The 20,675-nt window shown below is 43.6% G+C and overlaps 1 protein-coding gene across 1 annotated transcript in view; it reads left to right on the top strand.

Moving 5' to 3' along the window:
- Positions 1-20,675, top strand: part of ZFYVE26 (zinc finger FYVE-type containing 26) — a 60,727-nt gene that overhangs the window by 32,818 nt on the left and 7,234 nt on the right. Inside the window, exons 23-38 of the mRNA XM_037503552.1 lie at positions 494-598; positions 1,899-2,021; positions 2,363-2,539; positions 3,858-4,104; positions 4,778-4,876; positions 5,303-5,466; positions 6,716-6,852; positions 8,754-8,785; positions 9,457-9,593; positions 10,842-11,062; positions 13,608-13,755; positions 14,011-14,220; positions 14,720-14,938; positions 18,501-18,698; positions 19,362-19,561; positions 20,386-20,527. Coding sequence (XP_037359449.1) covers positions 494-598; positions 1,899-2,021; positions 2,363-2,539; positions 3,858-4,104; positions 4,778-4,876; positions 5,303-5,466; positions 6,716-6,852; positions 8,754-8,785; positions 9,457-9,593; positions 10,842-11,062; positions 13,608-13,755; positions 14,011-14,220; positions 14,720-14,938; positions 18,501-18,698; positions 19,362-19,561; positions 20,386-20,527 — 2,559 coding nt within the window. The remainder of the gene's footprint in view (positions 1-493; positions 599-1,898; positions 2,022-2,362; positions 2,540-3,857; positions 4,105-4,777; positions 4,877-5,302; positions 5,467-6,715; positions 6,853-8,753; positions 8,786-9,456; positions 9,594-10,841; positions 11,063-13,607; positions 13,756-14,010; positions 14,221-14,719; positions 14,939-18,500; positions 18,699-19,361; positions 19,562-20,385; positions 20,528-20,675) is intronic.

Genomic DNA, 20,675 nt, shown 5'->3' with positions numbered 1-20,675 from the left:
ATATGCTATATTTTCCATGTGTACTTGGAACCAGAGCACAAAGCCCCAGGAGCAAAAGTAAAACTGGCAGGTGAAAAAGATTTTTTTTCCATTCTTCCTCAGCCATTTTCATGCAGAACCCCCCAGATTGTATAAAATGCTGCATGAAAGAGCATTTAAGCCAAAAGAAAATCTTGGGTAAAGTTTGACATGGAGGGGCAGGGAACATGTGATCTCAAAAAGGTGAACAACCTGAGAATTGTCCTCCCAAGCAGAAGACCCCATCCTGGCCTCCCCACTCAGCCTTTACTCCTTGGTGATAGCTCAGATAGGTTCATTCACCTCTACAAATAATCTTTGCCCCCATTGCTCTAATTCCTCCTTTCTTGGCAAGTGCTAATAGCCCAACTTGCAGCAGCAACCTAGAGATGGCCCATGCCTGGAAACTGCAATGACTTGCTCTTGTAGAGAGAAGCTACAGTGTGGTTTGACAGCTTTCCCTGTCTTTCCTTAGATTCTAGGTTTGCAGGCAAGCCCAGTGTGGTGTAACTGGCAGACACTGAGGAAATGTTCTGTTGAGGACCCATCAACTGTCATGAACATGATTCTAGAAGCAAAGGTATCATTTTCTTGGTGATATTCCCCTTCCCTCTCTTTTCATTGTTGCAACCCCTTGGTTGAGTAGACCCCTTTCCACATTTCAGTGTCTACATTTTTTAATATGTACATTTATTTTCTGTTTTGTGTACATGAAATTTATGAATATTCAGAGAAGTATAGAGATGACTGGAGTTGATGATTTTGTACTATCACCCTTGTATTCATGCGTGAAGTTTTCTACGCTGCATGCCCTGGGTGCGGGAGTGTATCCTAGTAGCAGGATGTCTGTGTCATCAGTCATGAGCACCCTCACCTCTCCTGAGATGTTACTCAATTGCTTCTCACAACTGTTGTCCCATTTATACTCCCACTTGCAATTCTAGTCAGTCCATATTGCCAACTTTTGGTATTGTCCAACTTTTTACTTCCTGCCAATGGTATCTCATTATTTTATTTCTTTTGTTTCAGTTTGGTTTTTGTTTCAAATTATGTTTCTTGAGTTAAAGCAGATTTACATTGTTGTATCTGCTTTGGGGGTTATAGGATTAAATCCCTGCAAATGTGTATTTTCATATCCTGCTCATCACCAACCAGTGCCCCAACAATCCTCTACCATGTTCCACAGGGCTCCTTACCTTCCCAATGCCCACCTTGCCACCTTCCCCTTCTGGTTGCCTCAGTTTTATAGTCAGATGTTAAGAGTATATTATTGGCTTGGTTTTGACTGTTATGTTTCTTTGTATTCCACATATGAGTGAGACCATGCAGTATTTGTCTTTCGCCTTCTAACTTATTTTGCTTAGCATTATCCTCTTCAGTTCCATTCATATTGTTACAAATAACACTAGTTCATCCTTTCTTATAGCTGAGTAGTATTCCATTGTATATATACATATACCACATTTTTATGATCCATATCTCTGTCCTTGGACACTTAGGATGTTTCTGTAACTTAGCTGTTGTAAATAGGGCTGCAGTGAACACCAGAGTGCATATATCCCTTCAAATTAGTGTTTTTGTATTCTTTGGGTGGATATTTCAGAATGCAGTTGCTGGGTCATATGGTAGATCCATTTTTAATATTTTGGGAACCTCCATACTGTTTTCCATAGAGGTAGGAAAATTATATCAGTCACAGTCAGTCTGCTTTGGCTGTTTTTGTGACTTTCCTTGCCATTCTCGTCCTCTGTGATCCCACTTTAGTCTCATAGTCAAGTTCCCATCACCACTTCCAAACTTTCCGGGGGCTTTTGCAGACAGAAGAGGCAAAAGTAGCACAGCCAATAATTTTCAAGGACTGACGGAGTGTTTCCTTCCAGGAGTATGGGCTATGTGAGGAATGGGGCTGCCTGTACCCCATTCCAAGAGAACATCTAATCAACCTACATCAAAGGCATCTTCTCTACCTTCTAGAAACAGGAGATCATGAAAAGGCACTGCAAGTAAGCTTCCAACTCTTCCCATTTTTCTTTGTGGAGGAACAAGGTCAAATCAGATGGCTTTGTTCAAGCTGAATCCCATGAACACATTTACAGTCTCAGATCTGCCCTTTCATGTCTCTCAGGAGCCAGTTGTAGTCATCTTGAGCAGAACGTACCTAACCCTAGTTACATGCCAAGCCACCATTTGTGAATGCCAAGCTGCCATTTCATCATAGGGATGATGAAAGAATGAGTGCAAAGGAGTTTGTCCAAAATGAAAAAATCTAAATGTTCCTTTCTCAAGGCTGGGCTGTGTTCTTCTACAGACCTCACCTTTCTCGTCAATCTTTCTTCTGCAACAGCTCCTGCGAAGAATTCCAGACCCTACCATGTGCCTTGAGGTGACAGAGCAGTCCCTTGACCAACACCCTACCTTGGCCACATCTCATTTCTTGGCCAACTACCTCACCACCCACTTCTATGGGGAACTGAGTGCCGTCCGGCACCGTGAAATCCAGGCATTGTACATGGGATCCAAGGTAAGAAGGAAAAGGGCTGTGGAAGGCACACCTGAGGAAAAAAATGCCAGCCCTTGCTCCCTCCTCAGGCCTTGCTCTTTCCTTGGCTCTTCTTCCAGGATCTGTCGTCCTGAGTTTCTTAGGCCTTGTCGTTGCCTTACTGAACTGCCTCCTAAATGAATTTTACCTGGTTCTTAAAGTTCTCTTCTGCTTTCCAGGGCATTTGCTATATCAATGCTTCTTAATTTGACCGTGTCTTAGAGTTATCTGGACTTGCCAGATTGCAGCCCCAATCAACTAAAACAATCTTTTGGGACAAAGCGTGGCTATCTCCAAAGGGATTCTGACGTGACTTAAAACTATTGCTTAAAAAATTCCTCTGTGCTAATGGAAAATTGTTAGTTGTGATGACATAATAGTTCCTAATCTTTGATGTATAACATTGGAGATGCTAATAGAAGAAAGTATAAGCTATTAATAAATAAAGTAATCCAGAGAAGAGGAGTTTGGGGAGACATGGCGCCTTTTGACACTCTTAATGATTCTGATTGGCTGCTGTATATACTGCCCCACAAATGGAACAAGTGCAGGGTGGAGGGGGTAATAAATATGACCACTGGTTTCGTCACTAAGAGTTCAACTATGTAAAATGTTCCTAAAAAAGATATACTTTTTTTTTTTTTCCTTTTTGATGCACTAAATGGAGGAATCTTTGAAAACTGGCAATAAGCAGAGCCAGTGAACATACTTCTAGCCTGATGATAACGACCTGTAGAAGGAGTTTAGATTTACCTGTAGGTAATGGAAGATGCCAGGTGTAGGAAGTCAACTGACATCACCTATATTGCTCTATCTAATAAAGCTTCAAGTGGACAGAACTGTAGCTTGAAAGATCAAGGAGCATTCATCCATGTCTGTAGGGTCTAGGCCAGGATTCAGGAAACGACCTGTCCTCAGCCTGCCTTTGTAAATTGGGTTTCACTGGAACACAGCCATGTACAGTGTTCATTTATAGCTTGCCTGTGGCTGCTGCTATGCTACATTGGCAGAACTGAGTAGATGGAACAGGGACCTTATGGCCCGTAAAGCCAAAAACATTTACTATCTGACCCACTACTTTCTGAACCCTGGTCTAAGTGATGGTACTTGATTCTTCTTGACTGATACCTGGGAGATTAGGTAGGCGTCCCACCTTACTACCCAAAAGACTACTGGCCAGTTTCAGAAGTTAGCCATGGGCTTTTTGGCCCTTGCGTCCTTCCTCTTCCCAGTAAGAATTTTGACTTCTTTTGGAAATTTGTATACTTTTTTTTATACTCTGAATCTATACCACAAACAGGTTCTGCTGACACTGCCTGAGCAGCACCGGGCCAGCTATTCCCACCTGTCCACTAACCCCCTGCTCATGTTGGAACAGTTGCTCATGAACATGAAAGTGGATTGGGCCACTGTGGCTGTGCAGACCCTGCACCAGCTGCTGGCCGGCCAGGAGATTGGCTTCACCATGGACGAAGTCGACTTGCTGCTTTCCAGATATGCAGGGAAAGCCTTGGACTTCCCGTACCCTCTGAGGGAGAAACGATCAGGTCAGTGCCAACATCCTAGTTGTGGGTTCTCCACGGAGAAGCAACACCATGCTGCATCCTGAAATTTAATTCCTCCTCTTTTTCTTTACTTTGAGTTGATGGATGGAGAATGAAAGGAATATAATTCAAGAGAAATAGCACTTTATTATACAGCAGACACCTTGGTCTTGGAGGAAGTAACAGACTAACCAAAATTAAAGCCACTGGCTGCATAATGACATAAAGGAAAGGTTTGGGGAAAACCAAGCCTGCAGTCCAGTGTTGGAGCAATGGGTCCTTAACAGACCCTGGCTCTATTTCCAGGGTCAGATCTGCTATCACTGGTATGTGAGCTCACTCAGCCTCTTCTACAATCAAGAAAATGAAATAATGGCTGATGTTCCCTGCCAGCTACCCTTTGGGACTATCATTTACATGTCTTCCCCTTCCCTCTGAGCATTTTTAGGTTTATTTGAAAAAAATCTCATAGTTTTCTTTTTTGAGGAGTTTAAAAAGCATGCTTGCTATTATCATAGAAGTTCCTCTGTTCTGCCTTTGACACCTAGTGGAATCATGCATGGGCTGACATTCAACAAAGTCAGCAGGGTGGGCTTTGAAGTACTCGGTGTCTAGCATAGTGAGGAAAGATGCTTAGGATAGAGTGATATTTTGTCAGCATTTTCCTTCTCTCCAGATTCTGTGAGTCACCTCCAGGAAATAGTCAGTCAGGCTTCAGACCTCGAAACCCTGTCGAGATCACCATCAACAGAGTTTGCTTCTGCTGCTGCTCCTGGTAAGGACCATTTTGAGAATTAGCTGTCTTTCGTTCAGTCTGGCTCTGTTCTGACTTTCTGATTCTTTCAGTCTCTTATCCCACTTCCAGTTACAACATTTTTTTTTTTAAGATTTATTTATTTATGCATACAAGACCTGGGGTTCAGGCCAGAGGTATGGGGGGTGGGGTGAGAGGACTCACCAGAGACAGAGTGGGGAACAGAGAAGGCAGACTGGCTGAGATACACTGCTGAGGGGAGCAGCGGGTGAGTAGGAGAGGTCTGCTGTGCCATGTGGGTAGCTCCCTGGCCAGGGGCTTGAACTCGAGCTGCAGTGGCTGCAGAGAGCTTCATAGGTTGCGTCTTAACCCCTTGCACTACCAGGGAGGCCCAATTAGCTGCACTGTTAATTATCTTTTATTCCAACTTCTGGCCTTGACTCCCAGGTGTCTCCATTGTGCATTCCCCCATTTTGAGGGAGAGGAGCTTCTTGCCAAGCCAGCCCTCACTGGAGTTTGTACCCCCTGCAACACCTCCTGCCAGGCATCAGTGGGTACCAGATGAGACGGAGAGCATCTGCATGGTCTGCTGCAGGGAGCACTTTACCATGGTGAGTGCACAGGGCTCCAGCTTTACCTGCAGGTTAAATGAAAGAAAAACTCTAGTTCACAAGCCCAAGTTTCTAGTCACTGCAGTCCCCAAGAGGGTAGTTGGTATTTTCAGGACTTCCACATGTAAGACTTTGGGTTTATTTTTGACATAACCGAGTATATTTTCTGGTGGTAGGCAACCTTCAAGTAACCTTAAATTAGAAAATATTTGTTGTTCTCATGGAACAATTAAAAAGAAGTAGAGTGGAATAGCAGAAGTCACCAAGCATCAGGAGATCCTGTGTCTGGGTCCCCTGTCTTTCACAATAGCCCTGGTGACCTGGTGACAGTCATGTGTGCTGACTCTGAGGACAGAGAACTGGGGTCCTAATCCCAGCTCGGCTTTTTTACTAGCTGATTGCCTCATTGAGGCAATCAGTTCCAGTCACTCACTGTGAATGATTTTTCCACTTCTGGGCTAACCAAATTGCTAGAACAAACTACCACATGTCCTGACTAACATATTAATCCAGTGCTGATGAAAATGATTATGTAATTTCTCTTTCCTTCTCATTTGTAAAAAAAATAGAATATTTTTGTCAACCTCTTCTAATAAAATGAGGCCGTACTTGTAAAAGCACTTTGAAAAAGGAAACTCATCATTATCAGCGCCATGGAGAAATGTGAGCCACATAAGCTGAGAAAGTCACTTCTTCCCTATTCTTTTTGCTATGTCAACACATGGTGCCTCCACAGACAGGTGGAACTTGTCAGGAGCTATTGCAAAACAGTCCATGACTGGAGTACCTTTATCCATCAGTTGTGAATTATCATTAAATGTCAGCCTCTTGAAGGCAAGGTCCAGTGTTTTGGTTTTTTGAAATATTTATTTATTTAGTAGAGGAACTGGGGTGTAGGCCAGCAGTGCAGGGGGTGAGAGGATTCAGCAGAGACAGACAGTAGGGAACAGAACAGGCCAATCTACTAAAATACACTGCTGAGGGGAGAAGCAGGTGAGACAGGGAAGGTCTGCTGTGCTATATGTGGGTTAGCTTACTGGCTGGGGATCACACTCAGGCTGTGGAGGTGATAGCGCTGAGTCTTAACCTCTAGGCCACCAGAGAGGCTGCCCAAGACCAGTGTTTTGTTGTTGTTTTTTTTTTCAATAGAGGTCCAAGCACCTAGTATTCTCACTAAGCTACAGTTGGGACACTCACAGTTCCAGCATCCTCACCTTCTCTTCCTTCTCTTCCCAATGGCGCTCCTCAGTTTAATAGGCGTCATCATTGTCGCCGCTGTGGCCGGCTAGTGTGCAATTCCTGCTCCACTAAGAAAATGGCGGTGGAAGGCTGCAGAGAGAACCCTGCCCGCGTGTGCGACCAATGCTATAATTACTACAACAAAGAGTGAGTGTCCCACAAAAGGGCTGCTACTATTTTGGATCGCTGAACCCTCCCCCAGGTCCTTACACTCCTAGGAATTGGATTGTGGAAGCACTTCAAATGTGAAACAATTACAGGAAGTTTTAACTGACTTTCACTAATTCTACAGTGAACTGGTTGTAGACTGACTTTGATCACAGAAACTAAGAAAGGAAGCAAGTTCAATGCTCTTACACATTCTAAGAGCAAGACAGTTCTTCAGTCCTTCTGAGACCACTGCTCTTAGTTCTCCAACTTCACCTGAGTTCTAGAAACTCTTGTTTCAGTTGGTCCCAGCTGGTTTTGGAGGGACATGTTCATACTTGCTGAATGTTTGCTCTCTTGCATCAGCTCTAATCTAGCTAGTAATCCTGGTTTGTAACCCACAATTAGGAGAGCCCCCACTTTCCCACATGCAGTTCACCTGATGATAAATTTCAGGAATTGCCCCGACCTCTGACAAAACAGATCGAGACTGTATTTGCTGTTTTAGTGTTGCTCAGCTTTCTCCATGACTTGTAGCGGCAGAGGAGGGTGAAACTAAGACTCCTACAACATCTGGCAATATGAACCAGAGCAGCTATCCAAAAGCAAAATTGCTTGATTCTTCATGCTTTCTTTACAGACTTACTAGATTTTCCATTCTTTTCAACATCTCAATGTTTTTATATTTAATATGAATATTTTTTGCCATTATTTACTAAGATGATTACTGGTCTCATGAGAAGGAAGATGTGATGTGCTTATTCTACAGTTTATTTCTACAGTTTCAGTGACCCTAACATATCACTCGCTCCCTTGGGGTGTGAAACAGAAGAATTACCCATTTACCATACTGCTGAGATTTGAAATGAGCACTTAGTATTGCCGAGGATTCCTTTAGTCAACAATCACTGAGCAATAATCACTATACCCTCAAGAAACTCCCCATTTGTTGGGGAGACTGCCAACAAACAGACCACAAAGCTATTGACTAAGAGCAATAGTGAAAGTACACACAGTTTAATCTGATGATCATGAAGGTTTTCTGGAGATGTGGCTCCCAGACTGAGGATGAGAAGTTAGTAGGAAAAGAAACTAAAACAGAGCATGCACAGAATGGGGAATAAGAATGTAAAGGTAGAGACAGGTGAAAATTGTGAGTTGTTTGAGGAAGTGTATGGGCAGGTGATGGGTCAGAGTTCTAGCTGGCAAATCTTGGACTTAGGTGCTGTCAGCTGAGCCAGAGGAATTAGGCAATGGCACAAAGATTTGGGGCTTGCTCTTGGGCAGCACGGACTGGGTTGACCAGCAGGCTTCCCTTCCAGCTATAGACTTGGTCTCTCACTTGCAGCATTGGGACTTAGTGCCTGATGGCACCATCTGAAGTCGATCAGGGCTAGTGGCAGGGCCTTGCGGGACTTTCATGGGCTGAGCACAGGTCATGAGTGGCAGGAGATGTTCTCAAGAAGGCCAGGCCAGGTCATAGGGACTTGTCTTCTGTACTATAGAGAAGGAATATTTTTACCCTGAGGAAATGCCAAAGCATTTTAAGGTAGCTAAAGGTGCTCAAGTTTGCATTTCTGAGAGCTTGCTATAGCTGCCAAGTAGAAAATAGGCTGACAGACCAAGTAGACCAATGGCGGAGGTATAGCAATGACTCCAAAATTAAATGATGGGGGCCCTCTCTAAAGCAGGGATGAAAAGAGAGATGGGGACATTTAAAGAGGTATATACAAGATGAAGTGAACAATGCATGGTGAGTGAGTGCTTGTGGCCAGGGAGGGGGAGAAAACAGTTATGGTGGATTCCCTGATATCTAGCCCAAGTAACAGAGATGCTATACACCTAACTCAAAACAAAGAGGAGGAGGATTCAGGCATTTCAGTTTTCTTCTCTCTTTCCAGTGTGTCAGATGAGAGTCCGGGACAAGCAGAAGGTAAGGCTGAACCACATTCCCTGTGATTCTTTGTTTATATATTCAGGTTGACTCTCCCTTTAGTGTATCAGCTGCCACTGATATCCTCATTGGCAACTCAATCTAACTTGTTGATTAAAGACAATTCTCAGCATTTCAGCTGTTTCCCATAAAGTTTATCATCTCTTAGTCTACCATACTGGCCCTTTAGCTTCCAGCACTGAGAAAGTCAACACCCAAGAAGTTTTTTTTTCAACAACCCAAGAATTTGGCCCCTAAATTCTAGTGGGTAGTTTTCTTTCCCCCAGGCTCCCCTTTACCACCTTTCTACCTCATACTGCTCTCTCTTTCCCCAGGATCATCACAATCAATAGTTTGGCCTGTATCCATCTACAACATGTTAGTTTTTAGAGCAGCCTCTGGCAGCCCTCCTTTTGAGAAGCTTGTGCCTTTAGGATTTTTTTGTCAACCAAAGGGTTTGTATCACAAACACTGTAATACTCACCTCAAGTCTGTGCCGAAGGAAGAAAGTTTGAGGTGCTTGGTTCGCTCTCCCAAAGGAAATAAAAGGGACCAAGGAGAGAGGAAGAGCCCTAAGATAAGGACCAAGGAGAGAGAAAGTGCCCCTCTTGCCAGCTCACTGGGATGGGTTCTACTGAACGCTGGCATATGAATGGCAATTCTCTTCCCAGCCCCAGACAGCTCCAAGAGTGAGAGCCCTCCCTACTCAGCGGTGGTGAGAGTCCCCAAAGCGGCTGAGGTCGAGTGGATTTTGGACCTGAACGAGGAGGAAAATGAGCTGGTGCGGAGTGAATTCTACTATGAGCAGGTAATAGCAGTGCAATGTAGTGGTCAGATGAGTTTCCTTATAACTCATTTATTACTTCCCGTAGTATTAGTATGGCAGGAAATAGAGAGAGGTGGATGTAGCCTGACCTTCACTTGCTTACTGTATGAGTATGGAGCTAAGACTAGTAAATCAGCTAAGGCAAAAAATGAGGAACATTTGAAAAACTGCACAAGGGGCCACTAGGGAAGGCTTCATGGGAGACGTAGCATTACAGATGAGGGCTGGAAGAGCAGCAGGAATTTAACAAACAGAAATTGGGAGAATTTTGAGGGGAGTAACAATAGGGGAAGAATAAAAAGTGCAAAACGAAAATATCTCACCAAAGACAGTGACAAAAATTGCAAGGCATGATTGAGCAATTAAAAACATTTTAATTTGGAGAGAATGTGGGCTGTTAATAGAGAGACAGAGAAAGCTAGGCTGGAAAGGGGCTGTCGATATGAAGAACTTCAGTTTGCACTGAGGAGTATCTACTTGGTAGGCATCAGGGAGTGTGAAAGGTTTCAGAGTGTGCTTAGGAATAACAAATTAGCAGTAGTGTGTCCCCTGGCTTGAAGCAGAGGCTACTCCAGGTAATCAGACAAGCGGGGTGACTACCAAGCCAGCAATAAGAAGGACCTCCCAGGGCCTCCCCAGGTGGCGCAGCGCTTGAGCGCTGGGCTCCGAAGCTGACGCCGCAGCCTCTGCAGCGCCTGTTCGATCCCTGGTTGCTGGAGAGGGTCCCACATGGCGCGCAGACCTCTCCTGTCTCTCCCGCTGCTCCCCTCAGCAGTGTATTTCATTGGTCTGCCTGTTCCATTCCCCGCTCTGGCTCTAGTGAATTCTCTCACCCTCCCGTGCTTCTGACTGTACCAAGTGCTTGTATAAATAAATAAAATAAATCTTTAAAAAAAAAAAAAAAAAAAAAGAAGGACCTCCCAGTAGGACAGGAGACTGAAGAAAGGCGGTGGCCTATGGGCATTCTTAAGAAATAGGTAACACATGGACGAAGCTGCCTTCTTCCAGCATTGTGATACGAACTAACAGCCAGAGCTTTGGCAGTGCTGTCTAGGACATCTGAAATGTGTTTCGTTCCCCTTCTGCTTTGCTGTGAAATTTTTGGTTCGTTCCTCCATTGTTTTTCAAGCTTTGTGAAATGGGAGGAATAGTGCCTGCCCTTCAGTGGCCTCTGAAGGATGAGTGGGGCCTTGAACTCACCAGGTGTTTCTCCTCCTCCACCCTGGCCAGGCCCCCAGTGCCTCCTTGTGCATCGCCATCCTGAATCTGCACCGGGACAGCACTGCCTGTGGCCACCAGCTGATCGAGCACTGCTGCAGGCTGTCCCAGGGCCTCACCAACCCGGAGGTGGATGCAGGGCTTCTCACAGATATCATGAAGCAGCTGCTCTTCAGTGCCAAGATGATGTTTGTCAAAACTGGCCGGAGCCAGGATCTGGCTCTTTGTGACAGGTGAATGGAAACGAATCTGTTTTTGTGCATGGGTCCTTTCTATCCAGCTTCTCTTCACCACCTCACAGTGAGATCCCTCGCCAAGGTCTCTGACATGACATACTGGAATGTTTTGCATCACCACCTGATGTTGAAATGCTGCTACCAGATCCCGAGTGCTCCTTCTCACCCTCTCTGGACAGCCTATGTCATTCTTTTTCCCAGGGTGAATCCTCAGTGCAGAGTTTTCTCTACCGGATCAGATAGAAAGTAAAGACTCCGGTTAATTCGTAATTAAACTCAGTTAAGGGAGCACCTTCAGTCTCTGTGCAACTTTCTAGCTTTTATAGAAAATGTGCCTATAGATAACATTTTATAGAAAATGAGTATCTGATTAGCCTTCACCTAAACTCTATCCCAGACTTAACCAGTTTCAGACTGTATTCTCGGGAGGGCTGAATAAAGATCTTATAAAAGCACACTAGGGACTGGTCTATCCCTGTATGACAGGGAGGAACCTGAGTCATAAAGCAGAATTCATGAAAAAAGTGTGATTAGGCCTCAGGTCCCTGCACAACCTGCTCTGCCTCCATTCATTAACTTAACAATGAAAACTCCCAATTCCCAGCTTACCCACCCAGGTGTATGACTCATGCTATGTGTCCTGGTACTCCCAACCAAATTTGGGAGCAGAAGGAGTAATTTTCTTTGAAGTATAAGTGCCTCAGACATTTGCTCAGCATACTTCCGCCAAACTCACCAGATAGCACATAGTCGGGTGAATCTCAGCATCACCACTTTCTAGCTCTGTAGCCTTGAACAAGTCTGTTAACCACTCTGGACCTCAGTTTCCCCCTTCATAAAAAGGGATGATAACAATATTTATCTAATAGGGCTATTACGAGAATAAAGTGAGAGTGTCCATGTAAAGAGGTAAGAACTGAGCCTGGTACATCCTGTGTACTCCAAAAATACTAGTTTTATTTATTTTATTTTATTTTATTTTTATTTTATTAACCAGAAGGTTGAGGAAGGCAGATGAAGGTGAGACAAAAAGTGAAAGGAAATGTAAAAGGGGTTAATTTCACAGTTTACATCAAGAGGAAATACATCATACTTGGTAAATAAAGTATATATATGTTAGGTAAAGTTTTAAGAACAGTCATGGAAAAAAAATGGAAGAGAGAAGGAGGAAAAGACAGAATAACAAAAGGTAGAAGGCAAAGAAAGTGTGAATAAAGATTTAAGGCAAACATAAAAATACAGCTAAATAATCTCAACTATCAGTAATGTAAATGAGATAACATCTAATTAAAAGAAAAATATACTCAGATGAGGGGGGAAAACAAATTTAATATCTCATCCTATATTGCCTTCAAAATCTGATATAGATGTAGGAAATGTCCACTTAGACAGAGGGCAGCAGAAATTAAGGTCTCTACACACGCCAAGGTGTAGTTTAAAGCAGTGGTTTTAAATTACAGATTCTCCCCACCCCACTCTAGAGAATTGCTGCCTTTGTGTCCTTTTGCTGGTGGGTGTGGATCCATTTCTCATGTGCATTTATACTCCTAGTTTACAGAGTATGTTTCTACTATTTTTAACTCATCCCTCTTCTAATAGACATTTAAATGAATGAATGAATGAATGAATGTGAAATTTATACCACCTATTTGAAATGTTTTTATTTTTCAAATGGACAAGTTTTATTATACCTAATTTGCTTTTCATACTGTACTCCTATCCCATCATCAGCACATTGAGAATCAATGATGTTCTGAATCCCTTTCCAGAGAAATCAATAGACAAGTCGGAAACTATGGGTATTTTTGCTGGAATTATGATACAAGGTTGAAGAACCTTGAGTGTAGGCTTGTTTAGGTAGCCCAGTGATCTGGCCCTATGGGCTCCCTGTCATTTTAAGGTTTTTGCAATCATCAGGTGTCAGGAGTAAGATCAAAGTGCTGGTGGGCTGTAACAAGTGCCCACTGTTAACCCAGGGTAAGAATGTCAAGTCCAGAAGAATGGAATCCCAGTGAAGGGCCAGGATGCTCCTGCTGGCAGCATCTACAGGGAACAGTAGTGCTGTGACCTCCATACTGACCACAAGTGCAGGCTGTCGATGCAGTTCGTGCTCTCTCCCAATCAAACGAGGTTCGGGGGGAAAAAAAAAGCTAATGAGTAACTTGTGAAACCCAATATTCAGTGCAAAGGTCATGTCTGAAATGGAAGCCCCGGGCACCCCTATTCTTCACATTAATATGAGTACCTACAAAGTTCTAGACATTTGAGTTATTCATTTTATCCTTAAAATTCATTATATCCACTTTTGAGGTGAGCAGATTGAGTCAGAAAATGGTTGACTAACTTCCCCAAGGCTGTAGAGCTGCTAAGAGTCAGAGCTGAGGTTCAGAGAGCCCCTTCTTATAGCATCTCTGTCAGAGCATCCTAGTCTCTCCTACGTCACAGGATCACATTTCACACTGGGTATGACATAGATGGTCTGTAAGCAGCAAATTTTCTTAGACGCTTGAGTCTCCTTACCTTGCTCTTCTTTTACCTGTAGCTATATCAGCAAAGTAGATGTGCTGATTATTTTGGTTGCTGCTGCCTATCGCCACGTGCCATCTCTGGATCAGATCTTGCAGCCAGCTGCAGTAACCCGGCTGAGGAACCAGCTTCTAGAAGCAGAGTACTACCAACTGGGCGTTGAGGTGAGGCAAGCAAAGCTAACTTCACCCACTCTATTGAGTAGCTTGGTCTAGCCATGCAAATAGGTATCACCATATCTCAGTTGTCTTTGGCTGTGGGAAGATATCTAGAACTGACCAAGTTGCCAGTGTGAGAGCAATGGTGGGTGGTGTGACAGAGGAGGGAGATGACTGGCAACAAGGGGACAGACTATGTCTTTGGGACTCTTGTGCCTGGATGTAGGTACCTCTTACAGAAAGGAGAGGATTTTCCTCTAGGTCTCCACAAAGACTGGGCTTGACACGACTGGTGCATGGCACGCTTGGGGCATGGCCTGCCTCAAAGCTGGAAACCTCTCTGCTGCCCGGGAGAAGTTCAGTCGCTGCCTGAAACCCCCTTTTGACCTCAATCAACTGAATCATGGCTCAAGACTGGTACAGGATGTGGTTGAATACCTGGAGTCTACAGTGAGGCCACTCCTATCCTTGGTAAGACCACAGCAGGGATGGGTCAGCTCAGGGAGGGAGGCCCTGGTGCAGGATAAGTTTGGCTTCCATTCAGTAGCCAGAGCTGCCAGGTGTGGATTTCATTCATTTTGTCATATGTAGTTCTATCAGTAACTCTGTATGGTTAGATAAGTAATACAAATTCTTAATTTTTTTTTTTTTTGAAAAAAGAACCAACATAAAACTATTTTAAAAATGGTAACAATCACATATTCTTATACTCAGACTTGAGTAGTATTTAGATTTTGGGTGAATTTTCTGTTATATTTTAGAATGAAATTGATGCTGTATAGCATTATTTTTTTTTTTGTATAGCATTATAACATAATGAATCTTATATCCTTCCTGTTTTGCTGTTCTTAAAATTTTATTATGAACATTTTTATACATTGTTAAATATTCTTTGAAAGCAGAATTTCGAGAGGCTGCTGAGACCTTACTGAGTTTCATTTTCCTCTTCTGTTCTCTCCTTTCCTGTCAGCAAGATGATGATTACGTTGCCACCTTGAAAGAACTGGAAGCTACCCTTCGGACACAGAGCCTCTCCCTGGAGGTGATACCTGAAGGGAAGATCATGAACAACACCTACTACCAGGAGTGCCTCTTCTACCTGCATAACTATAGCACCAACCTGGCCATCATCAGCTTCTATGTGAGGCACAGCTGCCTGAGGGAAGCTCTACTGCATCTCCTCAACAAGGTGTGCATACGCTGCTCTCTGAGGGAGTGCCTGCTTAGCCCACCTAGGGGGGCTATTACCCCATTTAGGGGGGCTATTACCCCATTAAACTTAACCTGGGTTTTAGCTCTGGGACCACCTCTGGCAGAGTCTGGTCAAAATGGAAGATTTTATCTATACAAATCACAATTCACTGAGTATACAAGAAGTCTGATCCCAAAAAATCCTTCTGACTGGTAATGACTAGCAGTGACAAATTGTGTTCCTTCTCCTGACACATCTAACAGAATCAGATAGTTGTTGAGAGTGTGGTCTCAGAAGGAGCTGCTTATTGTGAGTCTTGTGTGATGTTGAGCAAATTGCTTGACCTCTCTGTTTCCACACACCTCTCACCTCCCTGGCAGCATGCCCACTGTCAGTCTAGCTGCTGGTCCACTCAGAGCTGTTACCACTTTTCTCCTCAGGTCCTCTACCCTCCCCCCATAGGAGGCAAAAACACTGTAGAAGTGCATTACTTCTTTGGAGCCATTGTTAAGCAAAGCCAGGACTCTCTTTCACCATGCCCTTTAGCAGTCCCTTTTTTATCTGAACATTCCTTGGTATCATTTAAAGGAATTGACTGATTGGTACCAAATTTCATATAAAATTAAAGGAGTTCAGGTTCTACTTTAACTTTAGTCTTCCTCCCTAAATCAAAATGACAGCCAGTGAAAGTGGTAAATAGCCATATCTTCTGGGGTTGTTCCAAGTGAAGTTACCAGTTCCCAGATTCGTGGTGACTATACCCCTACAGAACAGTGAAGGAAATGTTTCCCTATTGGCTGTAGCTACTATATATAACTACTAACCAGATCTCAAGAGTAATGTAAAAGTTAGATTATTTGGAGTTCAACTGAGTTCCTCCGTTTCCAAGTGAGTTTTGAGGTAAAACTGCTTTTCCCAAGCACAAATGGAGAATGGAAATCCCCCAATTCTGTTCCTTCTAGCTGATGCCTCCTTTAGTGTTAAGCTGCTTACTTATTTTCATATAAGCTGATGACAGCATTGCCCCTGCTTTCCGTGTGTCTGGAAAGGAGCCTTTTCTTATCTCCTGTAATCACAATCACCCTTGAGCTGAACTATCTTACCTTATTTGCAAGTATGTGGGGACCAACAGAAAACAAGACCATATAAAAACTATGGCTTAATGCTCCAGGCAGAGAAGGTGTTCTGTTTCTTGCCTATTCCCTGTCCCTTTCATCCCTTTTCCTATCACACTGCCCCAGTGAGCTTTTTAAACATAAATGCATGTTTTTTATGTTATTCATGATGCCTTTTGTTCCCCTCCTAAAAGGCCTGCAATAGATCCCATGGCCATAGGATAAAGTCCAAATCCCTTAACATGCATAGAGGATGCACCAGGGTCAGACCCCCCCCTTATTTCTCCATTGTGTGTTTACCACAAATCCTATCTCTACACTGCATTTCAGATTTACCAAATTACTTAAAATGTCCTGGTTGTATGTTGCACTTCTTTATCTCTGTGAGTCTGCTTGTGCCATTCACCCACATAGAAGGCCCTGCCCTTGTTTTTTTAGAAAAATGTTGTTTATCCTTTCAGATCCTCTCCCTTGAGCATCCACAGGGCTCAAGCAACATTAGTCACCTCTTCCTCTACTCCTCTTTGTATTAGAACCTAGCTCTGTTACTGCATGTATCCCAATGGATTGCAATTGGTTTTTACAGTGTGTCTTCCCATCCGGGCCTAGAAGCATTCAGCACCTGGCCTAGTCCCATTTATGAAGAATGAGTGGATAGATGAATGGATGAAATGGGAGACCTTATGGTGTTACTCTTCCGAGGAATTCTGCCTTCCTCTGGAGTTGATGCCCTGCTTCTCAGAGTTGGCCCTATAACTTTGAGGTTAGGTCTAAGGTTCTCAGTTAGGAATTGGGAAAGGAGCCCTCACCCACTGTGGGTGTTCTCAAAGCCCAGATCTCCACACTGAAACAGCTCATACCCAGCACTACTAGCAGGTTATCTACCATGAGTTTCTAGCCATCCTGTACCCTCTGTTAATTACTCTGATTCTAACATCTAAATGCCAAAATCACATATCAATGACCATGGAATGGGATGTATGGACTCAGAGTCCCTGAACCAAGATGAGCTTCAAAAGCGAAAGGTTATTATGTATGTGACCTCCCTGAAGAGTTGCTCCATAAATGTCCATCATCTATTCACTCATCTAAGATATATTTATTAAATAGCCAAGGTACTAGAGATGTAGCAATGAAAAGACTAAGAAAACATCTTCCCTCATAAAACTTATGCCATAATAGGAAGAGAGGCAATAAGCAAGGTATAAATATAAAAGTGTAGATGATGAATAATAAGAAGAAAAATAAAACAGGGGAGGGGCAGAGGTGCCTAGGGAAGCTGGCATCTGAGTAAAGGCCAGGAGGTGCAGAGTGAGCCGTGCAGATTATGAAAGAAGTGCAATCCTGGTAGAGGGAATTGCCAGTGTAGAGACCAGAATGGCCAGAGCAGAGTGAGCTAGGGACAGAGTAGTAGCAGATAAAGTCAGAAAGGTAATGGGCCACATCACATTCTACCTTGTAAACATGGTAAGGACTTGGACTTTGCACTGAGAAGGAAAAAACATTGGAAGATTGAGCAGAAGAGTTACATGGTCTGATTTATGTTTTAAAAGAATTACTTGATTTGTTGGCACTAGACCAAAAAAGAGGCAGGAGTTAAAGATGGTAGACCAGAGAAGAGGTTATTGCTTATTCCCTATCTCCTTGTAATAAAGATGGTTAAGGTTTTTGATCTGAACAACAAGAATGAAATTGCCATCTTGAGAATGGGAAGACTGCAGAAAGAACAGATTTGGAAGAAACAAGTAGAAGTGCCCTATTAACTTTTCTAGAAGCCCAAGAGGACATTTTGAGTAGACAGTTGGATATATAATTTGGGAGAAATGAACAGAATAGATATATGGATTTAGGCATAATCAGCAAATAGATAGTATTTAAAAAATGAAACCACCAAAAAAGTGAGTGCAGGTAGAAAAGAGAACAGATCCCTCTTAAGCCCTGGGGAGATTAGGAGGAATCAGCATTGAGAAGGAGTCACTGGAGAAGTGGAAAAAAATCCTGGAGAGGCTGATGTCCTGGAAGCCAAATAATATATTTTAAGGAAGAGGAAGCCATCAGTTGTATCAAATGCTGTTTTAAAATCAGTGCAAAACAAGGACCAATAATTAACTTTTAGATTTCCCATGTTAGGGGTAATTGGTGGCCTAAGGGTCAGTGTCTTGAGTTGTGGTTACAAAAGCTAGAAAAGAGTGGATTTGAGAGAAAGTCACAAGAGAGAAATAGGGTAGAGTAGATAACTCTGTCAAGGAGCTTTTCTGTTTAGGGAAGGGAAGAATGCCGCAGTCACTTTAGTAGGATTCTCAGTTACCTGAGACACACAAAAGGCTAAAGCACCACTGTAGGAGGATGCTAAAGGTCTGTGAGCAGAGAGAAATTCAGAATGGATCCCAGACAGGCCACAACCAGACTCAAGCCTTCTAACTTTCCCCCTTGCTCTGCTCCAGGAGAGTCCTCCAGAAGTCTTCATAGAAGGCATCTTCCAGCCAAGCTATAAAAGTGGGAAGCTACACATTTTGGAAAACTTGCTAGAATCCATTGATCCAACCTTAGAGACCTGGGGAAAGTACCTGATTGCTGCCTGCCAACATTTACAGAAGAAGAACTACTATCATATTCTGTATGAGCTGCAGCAGTTCATGAAGGTAATAGCACCCCATGCCCCCTTTGCCTCTGATACCTGGCAGCCTGCCATGTAGAGAGGCAGCAGGTGAGGGAACACGACTGTCATTGGTCCATGGTCTTCCTATGATCAACCCCAGAGCAAAGCCATGTTGTTGTCTGACATTAAATAATATTAGGATTTCCATCCTTATCCCTAAAAGGTACACTTTAATCTTATCAGTAATGGCATTTAAGGAGTGAAAAAGTGGTATGTGACAGTTTCATGATAAACATGAGGCATGGATGCAGATTTCGTAAGGAATGATGGAGAAATGTTTTTAGAGAAGATGCATGAAGGGAGAGGAAACAGGTTTCTCCCAATCTGTCCCAGGTTGCCAATCCAAAATCAGAGAAATTGAATTGTTCAAACCCAAAAGAAGAGTGAAGCCAAGTTGAATGGAGAATCAGAAGGATCTTTTTTTTAAGATCTCTTCTATGTTGGAATAATGTCCTACCCCAAAACTTAGCCACTTTGGGGTCCCTTGGGCCTAGGAGTGATATATGGAATAGGAGTCCAGCTGGTGATGGGAAAGGATGTTGGCAACCAGGCTTTATAGGTGGGAGTCAGATCAGACTCTCATCACACACCCACCTGCCACAACCCCTGGGCCTTTTCTGACCTAAACGTTCATTTTCTCTTCTAGGACCAGGTCCGGGCTGCCATGACCTGTATCCGCTTCTTCAGTCACAAAGCAAAAACATATACAGAACTGGGAGAAAAGCTCTCGTGGCTACTTAAGGCCAAGGACCACTTGAAGATCTACCTCCAGGAAAACTCCCGCAGCTCAAGAAAGAAGAAAACCACTTTCTTCCGAAAGAAGATGACTGCAGCTGATGTATCGAGGTAGCTCAGGGAACAAGGAGGGTGGGCACTCAGGCCAGAATGAGTCTCTGGCTGATGAGGGAGCTATGCTTGTCGATCCCTGAACCATTAGAAAAAGCAAATATAAATGGAATCATTCTGGATGAAGGGGCCCAGTACAAGCCTGGAAATCCTATAGAGGAGCTCATGGGAAACAAGAGTCTAGGAGGGTTGAGGTCATATGTTACAATCAGACTAAACTCTAAACCCCTTACTATAGGCAGAAGAGGTCCTGCATGATCTGCCTGCACCTCCATCTTTATCTTGCTCTGCTCTCCTCCCACACCGACCTCCTGGGCATTCCTCAACACACTTAAGTTCTTCCCTCCTCTCAGCTTAGCGCTGCCTGAGTTCTGTACTTAGAACACTACATCTAGAGTAAATGGCCCAGCACTACCATTTATTGCCTTCATAGCCCCATTACTAGATATTTTATGTTTGTTCATTATCCATCACTCCTTTAGCCTGTGAGCCCCATGAGGGCAGGATTCATGTCTCTTTTGACCTCTGTTGTTGTTAGCAGCCAACATAGTGCCTGGTACATAGTACTTTGTAAATACTCAAGGACTGCACGTTATCCAGCTCTGTGGATAACTCATAACTTAAGTATTATGAGTCTGTTCAGGACACCAGGCACCCATTTTTGTCTTGTCACACTGCTCAGAATTTTCTGGATATCTTTTCTGTTCATATCATTTCTTTTGCCCTTTTCACTGCCATCTTATGATTTCCCAATCACCTGGCCCTAGTCACAGCCCTCCTGAAGTCCTACTTGAGGCTAAACTGGCCCTCCCCTGTCACCTTAGGCATATGAACACGCTCCAGCTGCAGATGGAAGTCACCAGGTTCCTACATCGTTGTGAAAGCGCTGGTACCTCGCAGATCACCAGCTTGCCTCTACCAACACTGTTTGGAAATAACCCCATGAAAATGGATGTTGCCTGCAAGGTACATATGACATTTCCAATCTCTGACACACTGCTCTTCCCCTCCAGGCTGCTTTTCACAACTGCACTTGCCTCCTAGTTGTTACAGTTGTGTTTGTTGGCTGTCTTCCCATTAGAGTGTGAGCCACCAAAGGCCAGAGACCAAGTCC

Source organism: Talpa occidentalis, unplaced genomic scaffold, assembly GCF_014898055.3.
Source record: "Talpa occidentalis isolate TD23 unplaced genomic scaffold, MPIMG_talOcc4v2.1 talOcc4.11, whole genome shotgun sequence".
NCBI lineage: Eukaryota > Metazoa > Chordata > Mammalia > Eulipotyphla > Talpidae > Talpa > Talpa occidentalis.
The sequence above is the reverse complement of the archived record's forward strand: the minus strand, read 5'-3'. Positions and strand labels throughout refer to the sequence as shown.